The sequence below is a fragment of the Lingula anatina genome, chromosome 10, assembly GCF_051362555.1.
Source record: "Lingula anatina isolate TDL-2025a chromosome 10, LinAna3.0, whole genome shotgun sequence".
Classification (NCBI taxonomy): Eukaryota; Metazoa; Brachiopoda; class Lingulata; order Lingulida; family Lingulidae; genus Lingula; species Lingula anatina.
In genome coordinates, this window is record NC_141776.1 from 3,961,916 (window position 1) to 3,980,611 (window position 18,696).

The 18,696-nt window shown below is 36.0% G+C and overlaps 2 protein-coding genes across 2 annotated transcripts; both read right to left on the reverse strand.

Moving 5' to 3' along the window:
* Positions 1–163: 163 nt before the first annotated feature.
* On the reverse strand, positions 164–4,388 carry LOC147759414 (uncharacterized). Its single transcript, XM_086998153.1, has 6 exons — positions 4,281–4,388; positions 2,344–2,417; positions 1,923–2,119; positions 1,541–1,668; positions 821–948; positions 164–481 (listed from the first exon to the last, which is right to left on the reverse strand). The coding sequence occupies exons 2-6, from the start codon at positions 2,405–2,407 to the stop codon at positions 474–476; spliced, it is 525 nt and encodes a 174-aa protein (XP_086854279.1). The 5' UTR covers positions 2,408–2,417; positions 4,281–4,388; the 3' UTR covers positions 164–473.
* Positions 4,389–12,058: 7,670 nt separating this feature from the next.
* On the reverse strand, positions 12,059–15,363 carry LOC106159076 (uncharacterized). Its single transcript, XM_086998152.1, has 6 exons — positions 15,239–15,363; positions 14,465–14,538; positions 14,086–14,276; positions 13,647–13,777; positions 12,737–12,858; positions 12,059–12,396 (listed from the first exon to the last, which is right to left on the reverse strand). Exons 2-6 carry the CDS (start codon positions 14,526–14,528, stop codon positions 12,389–12,391), a joined length of 516 nt encoding a protein of 171 aa, XP_086854278.1. The 5' UTR covers positions 14,529–14,538; positions 15,239–15,363; the 3' UTR covers positions 12,059–12,388.
* Between the last annotated feature and the right edge of the window lie 3,333 nt (positions 15,364–18,696).

The following is an 18,696-nucleotide window of genomic DNA, read 5'->3' on the forward strand; positions in this document are numbered from 1 at the left end:
GTGCTCCCCCACACACTTCGCATGCGCAGACCCCCCCTTCCCCTTCCCAATAGTTGTTCTTCATCTTTTAAGATGCTTCATTATATTGTACTTTCACTAAACATGTTTAGCAAAAAAAAAAAAAAAAAAAAACTGAGGCATGGATATAAAAAGGAAACACGTCTTCAAGCATGATATTTTATTAATAGTTGTTGTATTTCATTCACATTGCCATCTTCCTTGCTTTCAAATTCACCAGCGATTGGAAATTAGGTCCAAAGTTCAAACAGTATCCTTATTCAAATTTGAAAGAGCTTTTAAGCATTTAGGCTCATTTTGCCAGATAATGAAGAAGCGGATTATTTGTCTAAAACAAGCAAGTGTATATAGTTGACGTCCATTACAGAATTTCGCCGATTAGTATTATCATTATGCTTGCATTTTTCCTGCTGCTTTGATGTTTTCCGTGCGCGTGTCATAACAACGACTGGGGTTTATTTCCCTGAAACAAAGCAGAAGACAATTTCATTTGTTTTTGGCTACACGCCAAACCCATCAAACCGCACTAATCATTTATGTGTTTAGGTTCGGCTGGGAGTGGGCAATAAACCGCAAATAAAATGTCACGTATCTATCTATTTTTGTAGAGATTTGAGGAATAAAGCCACACCGTGCTAGGCAACATAGACCTGGTTTATTTACGCACATATATATGTACGTGGAACGTGTAATGAGACATGTCACTGTTAAATTAATCGTGTACTGTTGACAAAAACTAAATTCCCAGTTGTTGCCATTACGTATAGTAACTAGACCACGTTAATGTCTGTCCATTACGCACCTACAGAAATGCAATAGGCATTCAGACGGCACTTAGGCTCAGAACATTGTCTGCCCTCCAATCTGCATTGGTTTTTCACCACATCGGTGACAATATTGAATTGCGGGTCTCTCTCAACTTGAATCCACCTTGAATGAAATATAAAGTTGGTACAAAATAAGACTTTTGATATATTATTTACTACTACAATACTTGGGTTGTAACATCGATGTAGTTAAACTCATTTCCGTACTAAATTTTAAGCCGAATCGAAAGCTTGGGCGATAATTCTTTCCAGCTCAATGTCAGTAATTTTCACTTTGGGATGTTTAAGGCAAAAATCCCATCATTTTGCTTTGACCTTTGCAATAAAATGTGCAAGAACGCAAATTTACAAGCATTTGTACGCTGAATATGGTGAAATGTTATGAACTCTTACATGTTATTAATATAGCTAAAACAGTTAAACGCCTTTTATATACAGGCAGTGTTAGAAGATGCTTCAACTCTTCCCTTGACTGCAATGCAGGTTACCGTTCGTATTTTTAAGTGTGTCGTACAGCAAGAATTATAAACCATACATGTACAAGTAAATAAAAAGAAAAAAGTTATAATTCCATATCCATATGTAGATAAAGTTTAATCTTGTTAAGTTGAGTCACGAATTCCAAAGAAACTGAATACACGATTTAGTTTATAAAGATCTAAGTAGATGCGTTACTAGAAAACCGCAAAACTCACGGATGATGCAAACCGCAGTGGAGGAGGTGGCTGCCATCGGGGCAGGAAACCACAGGATTAGGCACGTTGCGGCTTCCCACACTGGTCATATGAACTATGGACTCGAACCGTTGGCAGGTCACACGTGCCTTAATGAAGAGAGATTAATATCATGCAAGTACAAGAAGCAATTAATTTAATGTCATATCTACACTCACGACTATTCATTTTTACTTTAAAGTACATTAGCAACCCCCTTTCAACAAACCACAGACAGACTTTAGCAACATTTTCTCATTACTTTATTTTCGAGTTCATGATCAGATGCGTGCCCACGGAGGAACTACGTATTTTGGCATTATGAAAATCACTGTCAATAAACTCTAAAAAAATTACCACTCACTCTTATTCCGCCTCTGTTCCACGTGTTACGAGCTGTACACACGCCGTCACTGTTGAAGTACGCTCCGTCACACCTGTCAGTACTAGTATCATTGGAGCATGCGCAGTCTGTACCAACGAATCCTGGAGGACAGGCCACGATGGAGGCCGCGTCGTCTGCGCCGGTTGACTTTGGTCCAAAGTCCGTGAAACCTTGTCCTGTCAATAATGAAATAAATAAATAAATAAATAAATAAAATGAATTAATAAATAAACAGCGAAGTGACAGATAAACGGAGAAATGAAAATAAAATCTTAAATGAAGTTGAATTTAAAAAAAATACAGGTATCCAATTGATCTGAACATAAAAAAGCTTATTTGAATGAGAAGCCAAGAGATCAGATTATCGAAAAAACATTATTGAAGATGGAAGATACATCACCAACAACGGCCTGTAGTCCAAAAACAACGAATACCATTTGTAACATCACCATACTGACGATCATCTGAAGTCGACTGAAAGAAAGCAGTGATATGGTCTTGGTGCTTAAAAATGTACATTATTCAGTGCGTGTCTTTATTAAACACTATTTCTGTTGATGGTAGTAAATTTACCTACTTGTTTTTATAGGCTGAGATAATTCACGAAAAAGAAACATGTCACATCGAATCTTAGGGGATTCTCGCTAAATTGAGCGGTTTAGATGTCTGTCACGCCTACTTAAGCCGCTCAGAGGTAATTAATTATCGTTAAGCAGCTACCGTTGGCGTGCCAGACATCTAATACGCTTAAGCTGAAAGCAATTTAGCGAGAAACCCCTTGGAGATGAATTGATCCTGTTAGATCGATCTAGATGGGGGAACCCAGTCTCAGAGGCACCTACGGTAAATTGTACCTACTAGTGCATGTAGATATTACTCAATTTTGAATAACACAGCACTGACACCGACAAAGTCATCATTTAAATCATCATTTATAAAATATATAAAAAAAGACTGACATTCATAGTTTGCATATTGATGCCTTAAGGTAATCTATACGATATTTTCCCACCAAAAAGGATTTTTCTTAAGATAAAAGCAACTATCTCTTACTCGCGAATCATTGCTCGACCCGACCCTGATCTTCGATGCGATCTTTAATTAATTTTAAACTTAAATATTGATTCTTTTTAATGATTGGGCAGTAAATGAGACAAAAATATGATTTTGAATTTTTTTCAAATGCGAATAGATTATCTTTAAACTTTATACTATACAGGAATTAAGAAAGATGTATGCCTTCCTCGTGGACCGGGAAAGAGTGTTTCTTAACATCAATAAATAATATAACAAACACAAAAAAAAAAAAAAGAAAAGAAAGAAAGTATAAGGTTTAGTTAACTTTTGTTGTGATTGAGGAGCCTGATGTCCGGCTCATCTAATGCACTCATTTGCATAAATGACAACTTTTCATTCAGGGTGGTGCCCCATGAGTTTTGCACTTTATTTCATTCATCACAGTGTCTCCGTAGGAGGAACACATAGTACTCTTACTTTTGAATCTGTTATTTCTACTTGAAATTTATAGTTTAAAGGAATGGCAGAAATGTTTTTGCGTGTCTTGTGAATCCATGTGAATAAACCAAGATCCAGTGAAAAACACATGCCTTTTCTTTGACTTTTAATACACCTATATAGTCCTTGCGTGCTATAGAAAGAAAGTAAGAAAGAAAGGTAAATGTTTGCACAGAGCAAAGTCAGCTATACATCTTTAAACATGAAGATCACTTAATTATTACGACTGGCTGGTGTATTGGTACGATTTCCCTTATCACTTTTAAGCTATCCCAATAAATATACTATCCCAATAAATATACAATAAATATATATATATATATATATATATATATATATCACATGCACAGGCCAGATTGAAAACCAGGCACGGTTTTAAATTCCCCTCTGCGAGTTTTCCGCACCTAACTGATCTGCAATTTTATTAACTCTAAAGATCCCATCCATTTTTTTCTGAATTGATTCACTCAAAGTATCACGTAGCACAGAATTTTCAAAATTTTTGTGAAAGTACTCACAGGACTGACATGCGGTTAAAAGAACCCCTATGTGAGACCCAAAAAATTAAAGTAAATGATTTTTAATTCTCCGCATGCAACTAAGTTAATACAAGGCGTTCTTGGTCAGAGGTTCTTTACATAAAATATTTTTATGAGGGATGTGATTATTCTATTGTCTGTTTCTATGAAAATCAATCTGACCTAAGCGGTTTTAAAATGTGCCTGGATTTCAGTCTGGTCTGTGAAATATACAAATATGTTTGAATTTCTGTATGTTGAGAAGTTAAAATACAAATACATGTTTTACAGACATATGACCTACCTGTTTGATACCGTTATGTCACTGTGGTACCACAAGTGTTTCAGAAGTCTTGCTCTGTCTCTGTCTCTCTCTCTCTCGATAAGTCGAGCAAAAGCTGACTGAGTAATAGTTTTTTCCAACTGCTTATTTATAGATCTACCGAAAACGTTAGTTCATTAATTCTGTCGGAATATTCCTTTTTTACGCCCCTGTGCCGCTGCTTTAATCAAAATTGCTGATAAAGGTTCAAACATCCGTAATAGTATGTCATTTTTAATGCAAAAACAAATTTCAAACTGATTTTAGATGTATAGCATAGAGGCCATTGATAAATTAGACCTCGATGTCATACATTTTAAATCAGACGGGTTTTGATTGATCTCAAGTTATACAATTTACATTAGTTGGAAATTTGTTTTTCTATAGAAAATGACACATAATTACGGATATTTGAACCTTTTTCAGCAATGTTGATTAAAGCAGCAGCAAGGCTGCGTGAAAAAAAAGGAATATTCTGACAAAATTTATGAACAGACGTTTTCAGTAGATCTATAAAAAAAATGTTGGAAATTGGCATTACTCAGTCAGTTTCTCGTATTTTGTCAGACTTTTATTCAGTTCTGGTGCCTTACAGACAGAAGCCGGTATAGTGACAATCCAGCACAAACGCAATACCTTTTGGAAACATTTGACCGAAACATTTATTTAAAAAAAATTTACAAACCTGGTTAACGAGCCTGAACGACTGGGGCAACATTTTATGTCATGGTTAAAACAAGAAAAAAACTTTCTTATGCTTTGAGATGTGATTTTTTTTTTATCAAACAAAATTTCATTTTATTTGGCAATTAAACGCCGTAGATATACATGTAGGAGCTAAATGTACTGTGGTATTGATACCAAACGGTTCAAAATATCAGCGTATTATGACGACAATATTTTTGTCTATAATCATATTATTTTTAATCATTATCAAATTTGCAACCCGAAGGTTGGATTAATACACTCTTTGCATCATAGTTGAATAAAACCATAAGCGAATAAGATCGAAGGACAATTAAAAGACATATGTGAACAATTTTAAAACAAAATAACTAAAATGAAAGATTAAAGATGAAATAAAAGTATATCAGTCAAATTTATAACTTGTATATCGCACTGGTTAAAAAGTCACTCATTGATCGTTTGGTTTTGATTTTAATTTTAATCTCATACATAACCGATTTAAGTTATCTATTGAAGCAGGAAGTTGAAGTCAACAAAATGAAATAAGACAACGAACGGCTACAACGGTGCATTGAAGTACAAACAAAGTACAACCAGTGAATGCGAACAACGACATTGAGTCATTTATTTTTGGAAATTCAGCAACAATACACAGGAACACGCACAGGCACACACACACAAACACATACTCGAATGCACACAAATAGAAGCACATAACACAACACACTGACAGGCTCGAGAGATTTTTTTAAAGAAAAGGGCAGATACCATGATAGGCGACTGAAGGCAAAGTTATTAGAAATGGAAACTTTAACAATGTAATAAAATGATACACATTTGGAGATCAATCAAAACACGTCTGATTTAAAATGTATGGCATCGAGGTCTAATTAATAAATGGCCTCTATGTTATACATTTAAAATCAGTTGGAAATTTGTTTTTGCATATTTTAACCATACCGGCGGCTCAGCAAGGTGAAAAGACCAAAGGAATAATCTGACAAAATTATATAAACCTTCGCTTCGGTAGATCTATAAATAATAAGTTAGCATTACTGAGTCAGTTAGTCTTCGAATTAGAGAAAGAAAGAGAGAGTAAGTACAACGCTTCGGTCCCACAGTGAACGGCTGTTATTGTTATATCTTCGTTGTGGCAAATGGCCAAAAATTACATACATGTAAAAATATCCACAGTACGAGAATAAGTTTTTAAGTCTGACATCAAAGTCCAAACTATAAGTAAAATCAAAATTAATTGCTAAAACGTACATTGACACTAATTTTTAGATAACCAAAACGGAGGATACATTTTCCTGATGGTAGCGGCGTCAAACGCCGACGATGTTTTTCTGAACAACTTACCTGCTTGACGGTCCTGTACTTGTTAAGAAAACCCCTCTTTTCAACAGGTGATTTCATTTGTTTTTTGTGCAGAAATCCTTATACTGTTTAGATGACGTCAACTGTGCGATGCCGGTGACGGTCTAACAGCCACTGACCTCTTATTATGCCTCATTATTTGAAGTGAAGCACGCATGGCCCAGGCGGTAATATACGCACGTGCCAAATTATGCGATAGTCGCCGAGCTGTACGTGAAATATTACGAAGGTATGGTCGAGCCGCAGCGATGCCGCTAATTCCATGATGGTCTCCCCGCCTCCACACGCGCCTTTGCTGCAGGAGCTGAGCAATTAAACCTCAAGACCGAGATCTAATGCGTTTAATGGTGCATGTGGAGCCGGTGGGACTATCATGGAATTAGCGGCATCGCTTTGCCGCCGTAATGGTTCAAATATGAAAAAACAAATTTCCAACTGATTTTAGATGTAATATCATAGAGGCCATTGATTAATTAGACCTCGCTGTCATACATTTTAAATCAGACGGGGTTTGATTAATCTCAATTTTATAACTTGTATATCGCACTGTTTAAAAAGTCACTCATTGATCGTTTGGTAGTAGTTTTAATTTTAATCTCATTCATTTAACAGATTTAAGTTGGCTATTGAAACAGGAAGGTGAAGTCAACAAAACTACGGTGCATTCAAGTACAAACAGAGAATATCATCAGTGAGTGCAAATAACAACATTGAGTCATTTTTTTTCGGAAAATTCAGCAACAATACACAGGAACACGCACAGGCACACACAAACACACACTCGAATGCACACAAATAGAAGCACATAACACAATACACTGACAGGCTCGAGAGATTTTTTAAAAGGAAAGGGCAGATACCAAGATAGGCGACTGAAGGCAAAGTTATTAGAAATGGAAACTTCAACAATGTAATAAAATGATACATATTTTGTGATCAATCAAAACACGTCTGATTTCAAATGTATGACATCGAGGTCTAATTAATAAATGGCCTCTATCTTATACATTTAAAATGAGTTGGAAATTTGTTTTTGCATATTTTAACCATACCGGCGGCACAGCGACGTGAAAAGATCAAAGGAACAATCTGACAAAATTATATAAACCTTCGCTTCGGTAGATTTATAAATAATAAGTTAGCATTACTCACTCAGTTAGTCTTTGAATTAGAGACAGAAAGAGAGAGTAAGTACAACGCTTCGGTCCCACAGTACACGGCTGTTATTGTCATATCTTCGTTGTGACAAATGGCCAAAAATTACATACATGTAAAAATATCCACAGTACGAGAATAAGTTTTTAAGTCTTACATCGAAAGTTCAAACTATAAGTAAAATCAAAATTAATTGTTAAAACGTACATTGGCACTAATATTTAGATAACCAAAATGGAGGATACATTTTTCTGAGGGTAGCGGCGACGAACGCCGACGATGTTTTTCTGAACAACTTACCTGCTTGGCGGACCTGTACTTGTTACGAAAACCCCTCTTTTCAACAGGCGATTGCATTTGTTTTTTGAATTGCTTCATATTACAAAGTGGATCTATACGGGCAATATTTTTTTCAAGCAAATAGTTACAAGTATATAATGAACGGGAGTAAAATATAAGTCGGTGCATCGCTTTGTCGCCGTAATGGTTCAAATATGAAAAAAAAAAACAAATTTCCAACTGATTTTAGATGTATATCATAGAGGCCATTGTTTAATTAGACTTCGATGTCATACATTTTAAATCAGACGGGGTTTGATTGATCTCAATTTGTAACATTTGGTTATACATCTAAAATTAGTTGAAAATTTGTTTTTCCATAGAAAATGACACATAATTACGAACCATAAGTACTGAACCCTTTTTAAGCAATTTTGATTAAAGCAGCAGCATGGCTGCGTGAAAAAAGGAATATTCTGACAGAATTTATGAACAGATGTTTTCGGTAGATCTACTGTATAAAGAAAATGTTGGAAATTGGCATTATTAAGTCAATTTGACCTTTATTCAGTTCTGGTGTTCTACAGACAGAATCTGGTATAGTGACAATCCGGTACAAACGCAGTACCCTTGGAAAACATTTGACCAAAACATTTATTTTAAAAAATTTACAAAAATCTGGTTAACAAGCTTGAACAACTGGGGCAACATTTTATGTCATGGTTAAAACAAAAAAAATTCTTATGCTTTGAGATATGATTTTTTTATCAAACTAAATTTCATTTTATTTGGTAGTGAGTGCGAACAACGACACTGAGTCATTTATTTTTGGAAAAATCGGCAACAATACACAGGAACACGCACAGGCACACACAAATACAGACTCGAATGCACACAAATAGAAGCACATAACACAACACACTGACAGGCTCGAGAGATTTTTTCAAAGGAAAGGGCAGATACCAAGATAGGCGACTGAAGGCAAAGTTATTAGAAATGAAAACTTCAACAATGTAACAAAATACATGACATCTTTTCCACCAAATGATACACATTTTGAGATCAATCAAAACCCGTCTGATTTCAAATGTATGACATCGGGGTCTAATTAATAAATGGCCTCTATGTTATACATCTTAAATCAGTTGGAAATTTGTTTTTGCACATTTATAATAATAATAATAAGTTTATTGAGAACTGAATGGTATGAATACATTTGCTGGCTCACTAGACTACATAATTTACACAATATATAGAGGATATACATTTATATATGTTTACATATGTGTTATGCTTAAATTACACACGTGTTAATGCATGCTATAAGATTAATTTTAATTAATTAATTAAAATTATTAAAGCTATTCACAGCATTATCAACAATTAGTGGCTGTGATGTACTAAATTGTAGGTGAACTATGTATTTTAACAGCAGTTTTTACAAATTCTTCTATTACTTTGAGACTTTTTTCACAGGGTGGATTAAGAAGAATTGACAATATCTGATCACTGTCCTCTAGACCCACTACACTGATTTTCAATAACTCATCATGCATTCGTTGCCTTTCAATAGTGTATCTTGTAATTCCATGAGGAAGTGTTTTTCATCCTCTACGCAGTTGCAAGCTTTACATTATCTCTTATCGGGTGGAGTTTTAGGGTTTGTGTATCGGCCCCTTTCTATTGCCAGGTCGTGGTCACTTCGTCTAATTGTTGCCAGTGTTTTGATATCTAAGGAGGAGACACTCATTTTGATGTAATTTTCACATTCATAAGTTTTTCTAATTGTTTTATATGTCCTTAATTTGTTTGATGTCCATCTATTTAATTCCTGCCAAAAGAGTTTTTCGATTTTTATGTTTAATTTTTCTACTAGCTTTTCTCTTTGATGTATTTTCTTTGGTGAGTTGCTATCTTCTGATTAACCCCAATAGTGAAAAGATTGGATGGAATCTGTACATGTGTTTCCCTTTGTATCTTGCTCAAGATTGTACACCTGCTTTACAATTCTATTATCTGGCAGTTGTTCCAGTCTAAGACTATATCTTTGGACAAGTTTGGCTATAGTTGAAAACAAAGGGTACCTGCCGAGCTCGGCTCTAGACATGGTATTGCTAGCCTGCTTTCTTAGACCTAAAATTCATTTGCAAAACTTTAAGTGTACCTGGTTCGAACGGCATTTTATTGATCTTTTTCAGAGACATGTTATTCTGTTTTAGTATCTCCTGTGACCAGACCTCACAACCATAAAGCAAAATTGGTTTGATGAGTTTGTCTAAAAGCTCATACACAAAAGTGGTTTGGAAATGTTTTGAGAGGCAAGTGCTCCTTTAAGGGAAAACCGGGCTTTTAGAGGCCTTTTCTTCAAATGTTCAATTGCTTCCTTTAATGAGCCAGTGTTGGAGAAAACTATTCCCAAATATGGGTTTTGTTTTACTTCTTCTATGGGTTCATCATTTATGTAAAATTTTGTTTGATGGTCAAGTTTGCCCTTTTTGCTAAACACCATAATTTTTGTTTTCTTTGATTTAATGTGTAACTTCCACTTTTGACAGTACTGTTCTAGTTTGCTCAGAAGATTTTGCAGTCCGTCCCTTGTTCTTGACAGTAGGACCAGATCATCGGCATAAAGTATGTGGTTGATGCCATCTACCTTGTCTGTGGTTTTGCATGTATGAAGGGATTCTTTTATGTCGTCTATAAATACATTAAAGAGTGTTGAACTTAGGTTATCACCTTGGCGGATTCCAATTTTAGCCAAAAAGGGTTTGGAATAACTTTTGCCTGTGGAGATTCCTAATTTAGTATTTTTGTACATTTGTTTAATCACGCTGTAAAATTTTCCTCCTATCCCAAGTTTCTGTAATTTGAGAAGTAGACCTTTGTGCCACACTGGATCAAATGCCTTTTTAAAATCGATAAAACATGCATAGACCTTCCTATTTTGATTAGTATATCTGTTAAAATAATTGATTTAAGTTTGAAAATGTGATCAGTTGTTCTGTAACTTGGTCTGAACCCACACTGTTCTTTGCTACGTTTGCCTTCCTTTTCAAGCAGGTCAGTTAGCCTATTTGCCAGAATAGAATTGAATAACCTACCCAAACAGCTTGTAATACAAAGTCCCCTGTAATTTGAGGGATCCAAACACTCACCAGACTTATAGAGTGGTATGGCTATGCCTAAATTCCAAACATAAGGAATCTCACCAGAGTTTAAGACCAAGTTAAAGATTTTAGTCATCACACCAGTTAATTATGGTCGCCAAGTCTTAAGCATTTCATTTCGTATACTACGGGATGCGGGATACCACACAGTTGTTGGAAATAATTGTGCCATACATAGGGGCAATAAGGTTGTTTTGATCCTCTTCTTTTTTAAGTTTTTTGATAATTTGCCAACATTCTTTGGGATTCTTCTCTTCAAAGTCCAAAGGCTTTTCATGGAGGTTGTCTTTATGTTCTTGTTTTTTCTTTTTCAGAAGTTGTTTGTACTTTTTGCAAACTTGATGATTAGTGTGGGATTTAAAGTAATTATTCGGGTTTTTGTGGAGTAGTCTCCTGAGGTGTTTAACATTCCGTTTTACTTGTTTCTGTTTTCCAGGTTCGTTTTAAAAAAAAAACGAAAGTGGAAACTTGAACCTAAATACTAACTTCAGCACCCGCCCCCCCCCCCCCCCCAATACTGTGGGTCTGACATTTAAATCCTTCCCCTGACAATAAATAAACAGAAATAACCAGAATATATGCTCTTTATCATTATATGCTATAAAACTGTAATATTTTCAGAATTCGCCACAAGTTAACCAACTTACCAAATTTGTCGGGCAGAATACAAATCATGCTTCAATGAGATCCATTAAAACTAAATGCGCAATGAAAGCAACAGCCATATGTTTAAATCTTTTCTTGCTATTTATCCTGCGTGATAAATTTACATGTTATGTTAATAAAGACACCTACTTTTACTTCAACCGCTGTTTCGTCTTATTGTCCTTACAGTGCCACCTGGTGGGCATGGACTACCTTTGTCAGGATATGGGGGGATATTGAGCTATATTCAGAGAGAGACAACGGTCAAAGTTGCAAAAGGAGAAAGCACATCGCGTGGGGCACGTGCTCCTCCACACGCTTCGCATGCGCAGACCCCCCTTTCCCCTTCAAATCGTTGTTGTTCATCTTAATTTTTCATTATATTGTGCTTTCACTTAACTTGTTTACCAAAAAAATCTGAGGTATCGCCATAAAAAAGGAAACCCGTTTCCGAGTATGAAATATTTATTTTAATGTATTAAAATACATGTAGTTGTTTTATTTCGTTCAAATTGCCGTCTTCCTTGCTTTCAAGTTCACCAGTGATTGGAATTTAGGCCCTTAGATCAAACAGAATCGCAACTCAAATTTGAAAGAGATTTTAGCATTTAGGCACATTTTGTCAGATAATGAAGAAGTGGAATATTTGTCTACAACAAGCAAGTGTATATGGTTGAAGTTCGTTACAGAATCTCGCCGATTAGTAGTATCATTCTGCTGGCATTTTTCCTGCTGCATTGATGTCTTCCGTGCGCGTGTCATAACAACAACTGGGCTTTATTTGCCTGAAACAAGGCGGAAGACAATTTCATTTGTTTTTGGCTACATGCCCTACCCCATCAAACCGCACTAACCATTTACATGATTAGGTTCGGCTGGGAGTGGGTAATGAACCGCAAGTAAAATGCGCATGTATCTATCTACATGTATTTTTGTAGACATTTTGGGGAAAAAAATAAAAAAATCCTCCCCCCCCCCACCCCCAACCCGTACCTTACACCGTGGAACGTGACATTTTTTTTCAGTCACTGTTAAATTAATCGTAAACTGTGGACGAAAATAATTTCCTTGTTGTTGCCATTACGTATACTGACTAGACCACGTAAATGTCTTCCCATTACGCACCTACGGAAATGCAATAGGCATACAGACGACACTTCACACATTGTTTGCCCTCCAGTCTGCATTGCTTTTTCTCCACGTCAGTGACGACATTGAATTGTGGGTCACTCTCATCTTGAATCCACCTAGAATGAAACATAAGTAAAGTTGATAGCAAATATATATGACCTCAGATGTATTATTTACTACTATAGTACTTGGGTCATGCCACTGGTGTAGTTAAAATCAAAGCTAGGGCTACTTTCCTACTCAATGTCAACGATTTTCACCTAAAGAGTGGGCAACTTCATATATTTGAGGCAAAAATTTTGTTTTGATCTTTGCAATTTTGAAGATGCATGTCAAATATCCGCGTACATCTTAAAGGAGTAAATAAGTAATATTACTGATACATCTATGAAGATCTACTACAAAGATGAAAATTGTGATCTTATTAATGTAATTATTCATCTTTAGAGTAGACTTCATAGATGCATCAGTATTAGAACTTCGCAATAAAACTTGCAAGACCGCAGATCTGCATTCATTTGTATACCGAATATGATAAAATGTTATGAACTCCTACATGTTATTAATATACCTAAATCTCTCTCTCTCTCTCTCTCTCTCTCTATATATATATATATATATATATAGAGAGAGAGAGAGAGAGAGAGAGAGAGAGAGAGAGAGTTCAGATATGCTTCAGCCCTTCCTTTGGCTCCAATGCAGGCTACCTCTCGTATTTTTAGTTGTGTGGTACAGCAAGAATTATTAACCATAAAAGTTAATAAAAAGGTAAATCCCAAGTCCATAGATAAAGTTTTATTGTGTTATTGCTTTAGTCACGAAAGGAACTGAATACACGATTTAGTTTATAAAGATCTAAGTAGATGGGGTATAAACGCATGTACTAGAAAACTGTAAAACTCACGGATGACTCAAACCGCAATGGAGGAGGTGGCTGCCGTCGGGGCAGGAAACCACAGGATTAGACACGTAGCCAGGGCTTCCCACACTGGTCATATGAAGAAGAGACTCGAGCGGTTGGCAGGTCACACGCGCCTTAATGAAGAGAGATAAATACGTGTATGAAGTCGAGAAGCAATTAATTTAATGTCACACTGTCATATCTTAACCCACGATTAATTATATTTATTTTAAATTACATAAGCAATCCCCCGCCCTTTCTTGCGTGGCATGTATCACGTGGCAAGTACATGTACCCTGCGCTGGTGCTGGAACCACAAACGTAGACAGGCTTTAGCAGCATTTTCTGCCTACTTTATTTTCACTTCATGATCAGATGCTTGCCCACGTATTTTGGCATAATGAAAATCACTGTCAATAAACTCTAAAAAAATACCACTCACTCTTATTCCGCTCTTCCTATACGTGTTACGAGCTGTACACACGCCGTCACTGTTGAAGTACGCTCCGTCACACCTATCAGCATCATTGGAGCATGCGCAGTCCGTACCAACGAATCCTGGAGGACAGGCCACGATGGATGCCGCGTCGTCTGCGCCGGTTGACTTTGGTCCAAAGTACGTGAAACCTTGCCCTTTAAATAAATAAATAAACAGCAAAGTGATAGATAAATGGAGAATTGAAAATAAAATCTTAAATGAAGCTGAATTTTTAAAAAATACAGGAATCCAATTGATCGGAACATCAAAAAGCCTATTTGAATGAGAAGCCACGAGATCAGATTATCGAAAAAAACATTATTGAAGACGGAAGATACATCACCAACAACGGCCTGTAGTCCAAAAACAACGAATACCATTTGTAACATCACCATACTGACGATCATCTGAAGTCGACTGAAAGAAAGCAGTGATGTGGTCTTGGTGCTTTAAAATGTACATAATTCAGTGCTGGTACTTATTAAACGCTATTTCTGTTGATGAAAGTAAATTTACCTGTAAATTTATTTGTTTTGGTAGACTGAGATAATGATAATTCAAGAAAAAGAAACAAGTCATGTACCCTGTACTACATGTAGATATTACTCGATTTTGAATTATACAGAATTTATCGAAGCAGACAAAGGTGTAAAATAATCATTTATAAAATGAGTAAAAAAACTCATAAATTAAACTCATAAATTGAATATTGATTTACTAAAACGGATTTTCCTCGAGAAAAATGAAATTATCTCCTGCTCGCAAATCATTGCTCGACCCGACCCTGCACTTGGATACGATCTATTACTCCATTTTAAACTTATGTTTTGATTCTTTTTAATGACTGGGCAGTCATTTGCAAAATATGAGACAAAAATATGTTTTTGGATTTTTTCAAATGTGAATAGATTACCTTTAAACTTTATACTGTACAGGATTTTAAAATATCTTTAAAGAAAAAAGTGCGCCTTCCTCGTTGACCGTGAAGGAGCGTTTCCTATCATCAATAACAAACATAACATAACAGACATAAAAAATAAAGTAAGAAAGAAAGGTAAATGTTTGCGCAGAGCAAAATCAGCTATACATCTAAGAAAAATTAAGTATTAAAACTCACCTTTTTTCAGCCTTTGGTTCACGCGCAGCTCTGGAACGTGGTTTCACCTCTTCCTATACAAACAGAACCTATCGTTAAGGGAATGGATAAGCATTGCCTTTTATTGCGGTATTTATACAGTAAAGAAAATAAGGCAGTTGAGAGACCAAGGAAAATAAATTTATGTTTAACTTTTTTAACACACGCTCAGGCAGGTGGCAACCTCTCCCGTCTTATTTACATTGGGAAAATTTATCAACTCGAGAAAGAGTACGTTAAACAAAAATATCATCGGTTTGGCCATTACTCACATGCTCGCGCTCACATTACATGATACCAGTGTATGTTTCAGCTGATAAGCTATAATAGCTGTAGAACATGTCAACAATTCACATTTATCTTGAAGGACAGCTTTTTATAAGAAAACCGCGTAAAAAGCATGCACTATATTTTATGAGCCCAGCCTGGTTGCTCTGAGACGTGCTTGGTAAGAATGAATTAAAAACGAAATTAAAGATAGGGGGATTACTCATTTCAGCGTGAGTAGAGAGCACAGCCATTATAATTATGAATATACACACGTATTAAATGTACAATCAAACAAACAAACTCATACTGTCACTTTTCACTCACGTTAGTGACTCTAACATGCCTAATGTCAAATACATACAAGTGCTGTGAAATTCAATAAAAACATTTCTAAACATGAAGATCACTTGATAATTACGACTGGCTGGTGTGTTGGTGCGATTTCCATTATCACTTTTAAGCTATCCTAATAAGCTATATATATTTAAGATATATATATATACTCAGTACATATCACATGCACAGGCCAGATTGAAAACCAGGCGTGATTTTAAATCCGCGGGTTTTCGCACCTAACTGATCTGCAATTTTATTAACACTAAAGGTCTCCATCCACTTTTTTCTTAAATGTTTCACTCAAAGTATCACGTAAGCAGCAAAGAATTATCAAAATGTTGGTCAAAGTACTCATAGGACTGATATGCAGTGAAAAGAACCCCTAGGTGAGGCCAAAAAAAATTAAAGTAAATGATTTTTAATTCTCCGCATGCAAGGAGTTTTTGATCAGGGATTCTTTACATAAAATATTTTTCTGATGGATGTGATCATTCTATTTAAAATATCTGTAACTTTGAAATTCAATCTGACCTAGGCGGTTTTAAAATGTGCCTGGATTTCAGTCTGGACTGTGTCATATACAAATATGTTTGAATTCCTGTATGTTGTCGAAAAATCAAAATACAAATGCAGACCTACGTTGTGTCACTGTGATACCACAAGTGTTTTTAGAAGTCTTGCTCTCTCTCTCCCTCTCTCTCTTTCTCTCTCTCTCTCTCTCTCTCTCTCTCGATTAGTCGAGCAAAAACTGAATGATTAATGCTTATTTCCAACTGCTTATTTATGGATCTACAGAAAACATCTTTTCTAGAGTAGATTCTAGGGGTTATTGACTGTTTAAATGGGGTTTTTAAAAAGTATTGAATACTGATAGTTAGACGCTTTATCATGTATGACGCTCTCGTGAAAAGAGCATTATGCTTCAATGTAAACATTAAGAGACTGCCGTGAACACTGTGCATGAATTGTAAAATAAATTTGGCATTCTATACACACCCAAAGAAGAGCACGTCTCTGAATACATGAGATATAAATTTAAACATATTTATTGCTCTTTATTTGAATGAATGTATCTCTGAAAAGAGTTTAAAAGAGTACTGTCTGGAATGTCACGCAGCATTTCAAAGATTTCAAGAGAGAAAGTCAGAAAGACAGACACCTTCCGAAAGACTTACGTGTATATACTAGTACACTGTAAGTACACCGTGACATGTTTTGGTAGAGAAATAAGACTGTGCTCCTTGATGTGACAATACCCATCACGCTAACATTATTTAGACAGTGTTCACTTTAATGCCGTCAGCAATATCACCACGACACTATAGATGGGAAGATATGTATTTAGTTACCAATTTCCCTTTCAAAATAAAACAAGCCAAAAGAAACGATCATCATTGAATATCTGTTTTCTTTGCAGAGAATGCATGGTGTTTGTTTTATGATGGCATGACGCTTAACAAAAGGTGAAATAGATTGAAGAAAAACGAAGCAATTAAGAAGATCTACCCTTGTAACTGAATCAAAATACGTTTACGTGTTCGTTTTGTGCAGTAACACTAAAGTTACAGATATGATCGTGCCGTGCTTTGTAATTGAGTCACGCATTCAATGAATTTATAAAGAATAGATGAACAGTGGAGGTGTCACTGCATCCGCTATGAAACAAGCCACAGGTGTTATTGCTTATTGACCTGTCATTTAATAGTCACGCATTCAATGAATTTATGGAGAAAAAATTAACCGTACCAGTAGATATGTAACATCATCATTTAAGAATCAAGATGTGTTGTTATTTCTCATCCTGTCAGTAAGTCATTAACTCAAAAAATTTAAATGACCTTGACCATCAATCTCTCCACAATGACGAACAGTGAAACTCAGAATGTTTGGCAACAAAGTTAAAACATGCCAAAGAAAGTAAAACATGGTTAAACAGAGTTAGGCATATGTTTCTACATTCAAAACAACGTAATGAATCTATAAAAGCATTTAAAATCGGTGTAACAGTCGATGGGATCTGGGATAAAAAGCACTGTTCATAACACGTTACACCTCTGGGGTGATCATTTGCAAATGGAAGCACATGGAATAAGAGGTGGAACACTTTTGACCAGTGGTATAGATACATACATTAATATCAAGGAACCACGCAGTAGCAGATCAATATCAAGCGACAATGTCACTTTCAATCATACTAGATGGCGATGTCTTCGAAAAAAAAAACGTCTAACAGTAACAGAAGAAAGAGTGCGCAATGACAGGGAATAAGAGACGTACGGGTTTAATTGGTTCAATACAGAGTGAAAGGGCGGGGTAATATACATGTGGAAAACATAATTCGCTACGGAGTGTAAAGAGCCGCGCTGTGGTGAAAAAGCCCATAGCACTAAAAGATATGCAGTGAGCTTTGAAGCCATTGTCTGCTTTTGGATCTTTCGATGTGAGATATCAGCATGAGGAGTTCGAAGATGAAAAGTATTCTACATCTTCTCTATATCACAGCGGTATTTTGGCAAGGCACTGTGCATGGTGTTTTGGTTGCTGCTCGTGCAAACAAAACCGTCATCAATTCCACGTACCCGCATAACGCTGTCATGAACGTCAGTGATACAACACACACTACTTCGCAAGGAGAACAAATGATCCCCACCGGCCAGGTTAACGGAAAAACTGAAGAGTATACAGAGTCCAACACCCCACTCTTCACTTACCAAGATAAGTCTACTGGTGGAAAGGGTTTCCCTTGGAACGCAACAACTGCCCTACCCACGTTACAGGAGACCATAAGCCAGAATGTGTCTGAAACCACATCACCACCAATAACAAGCTCCATG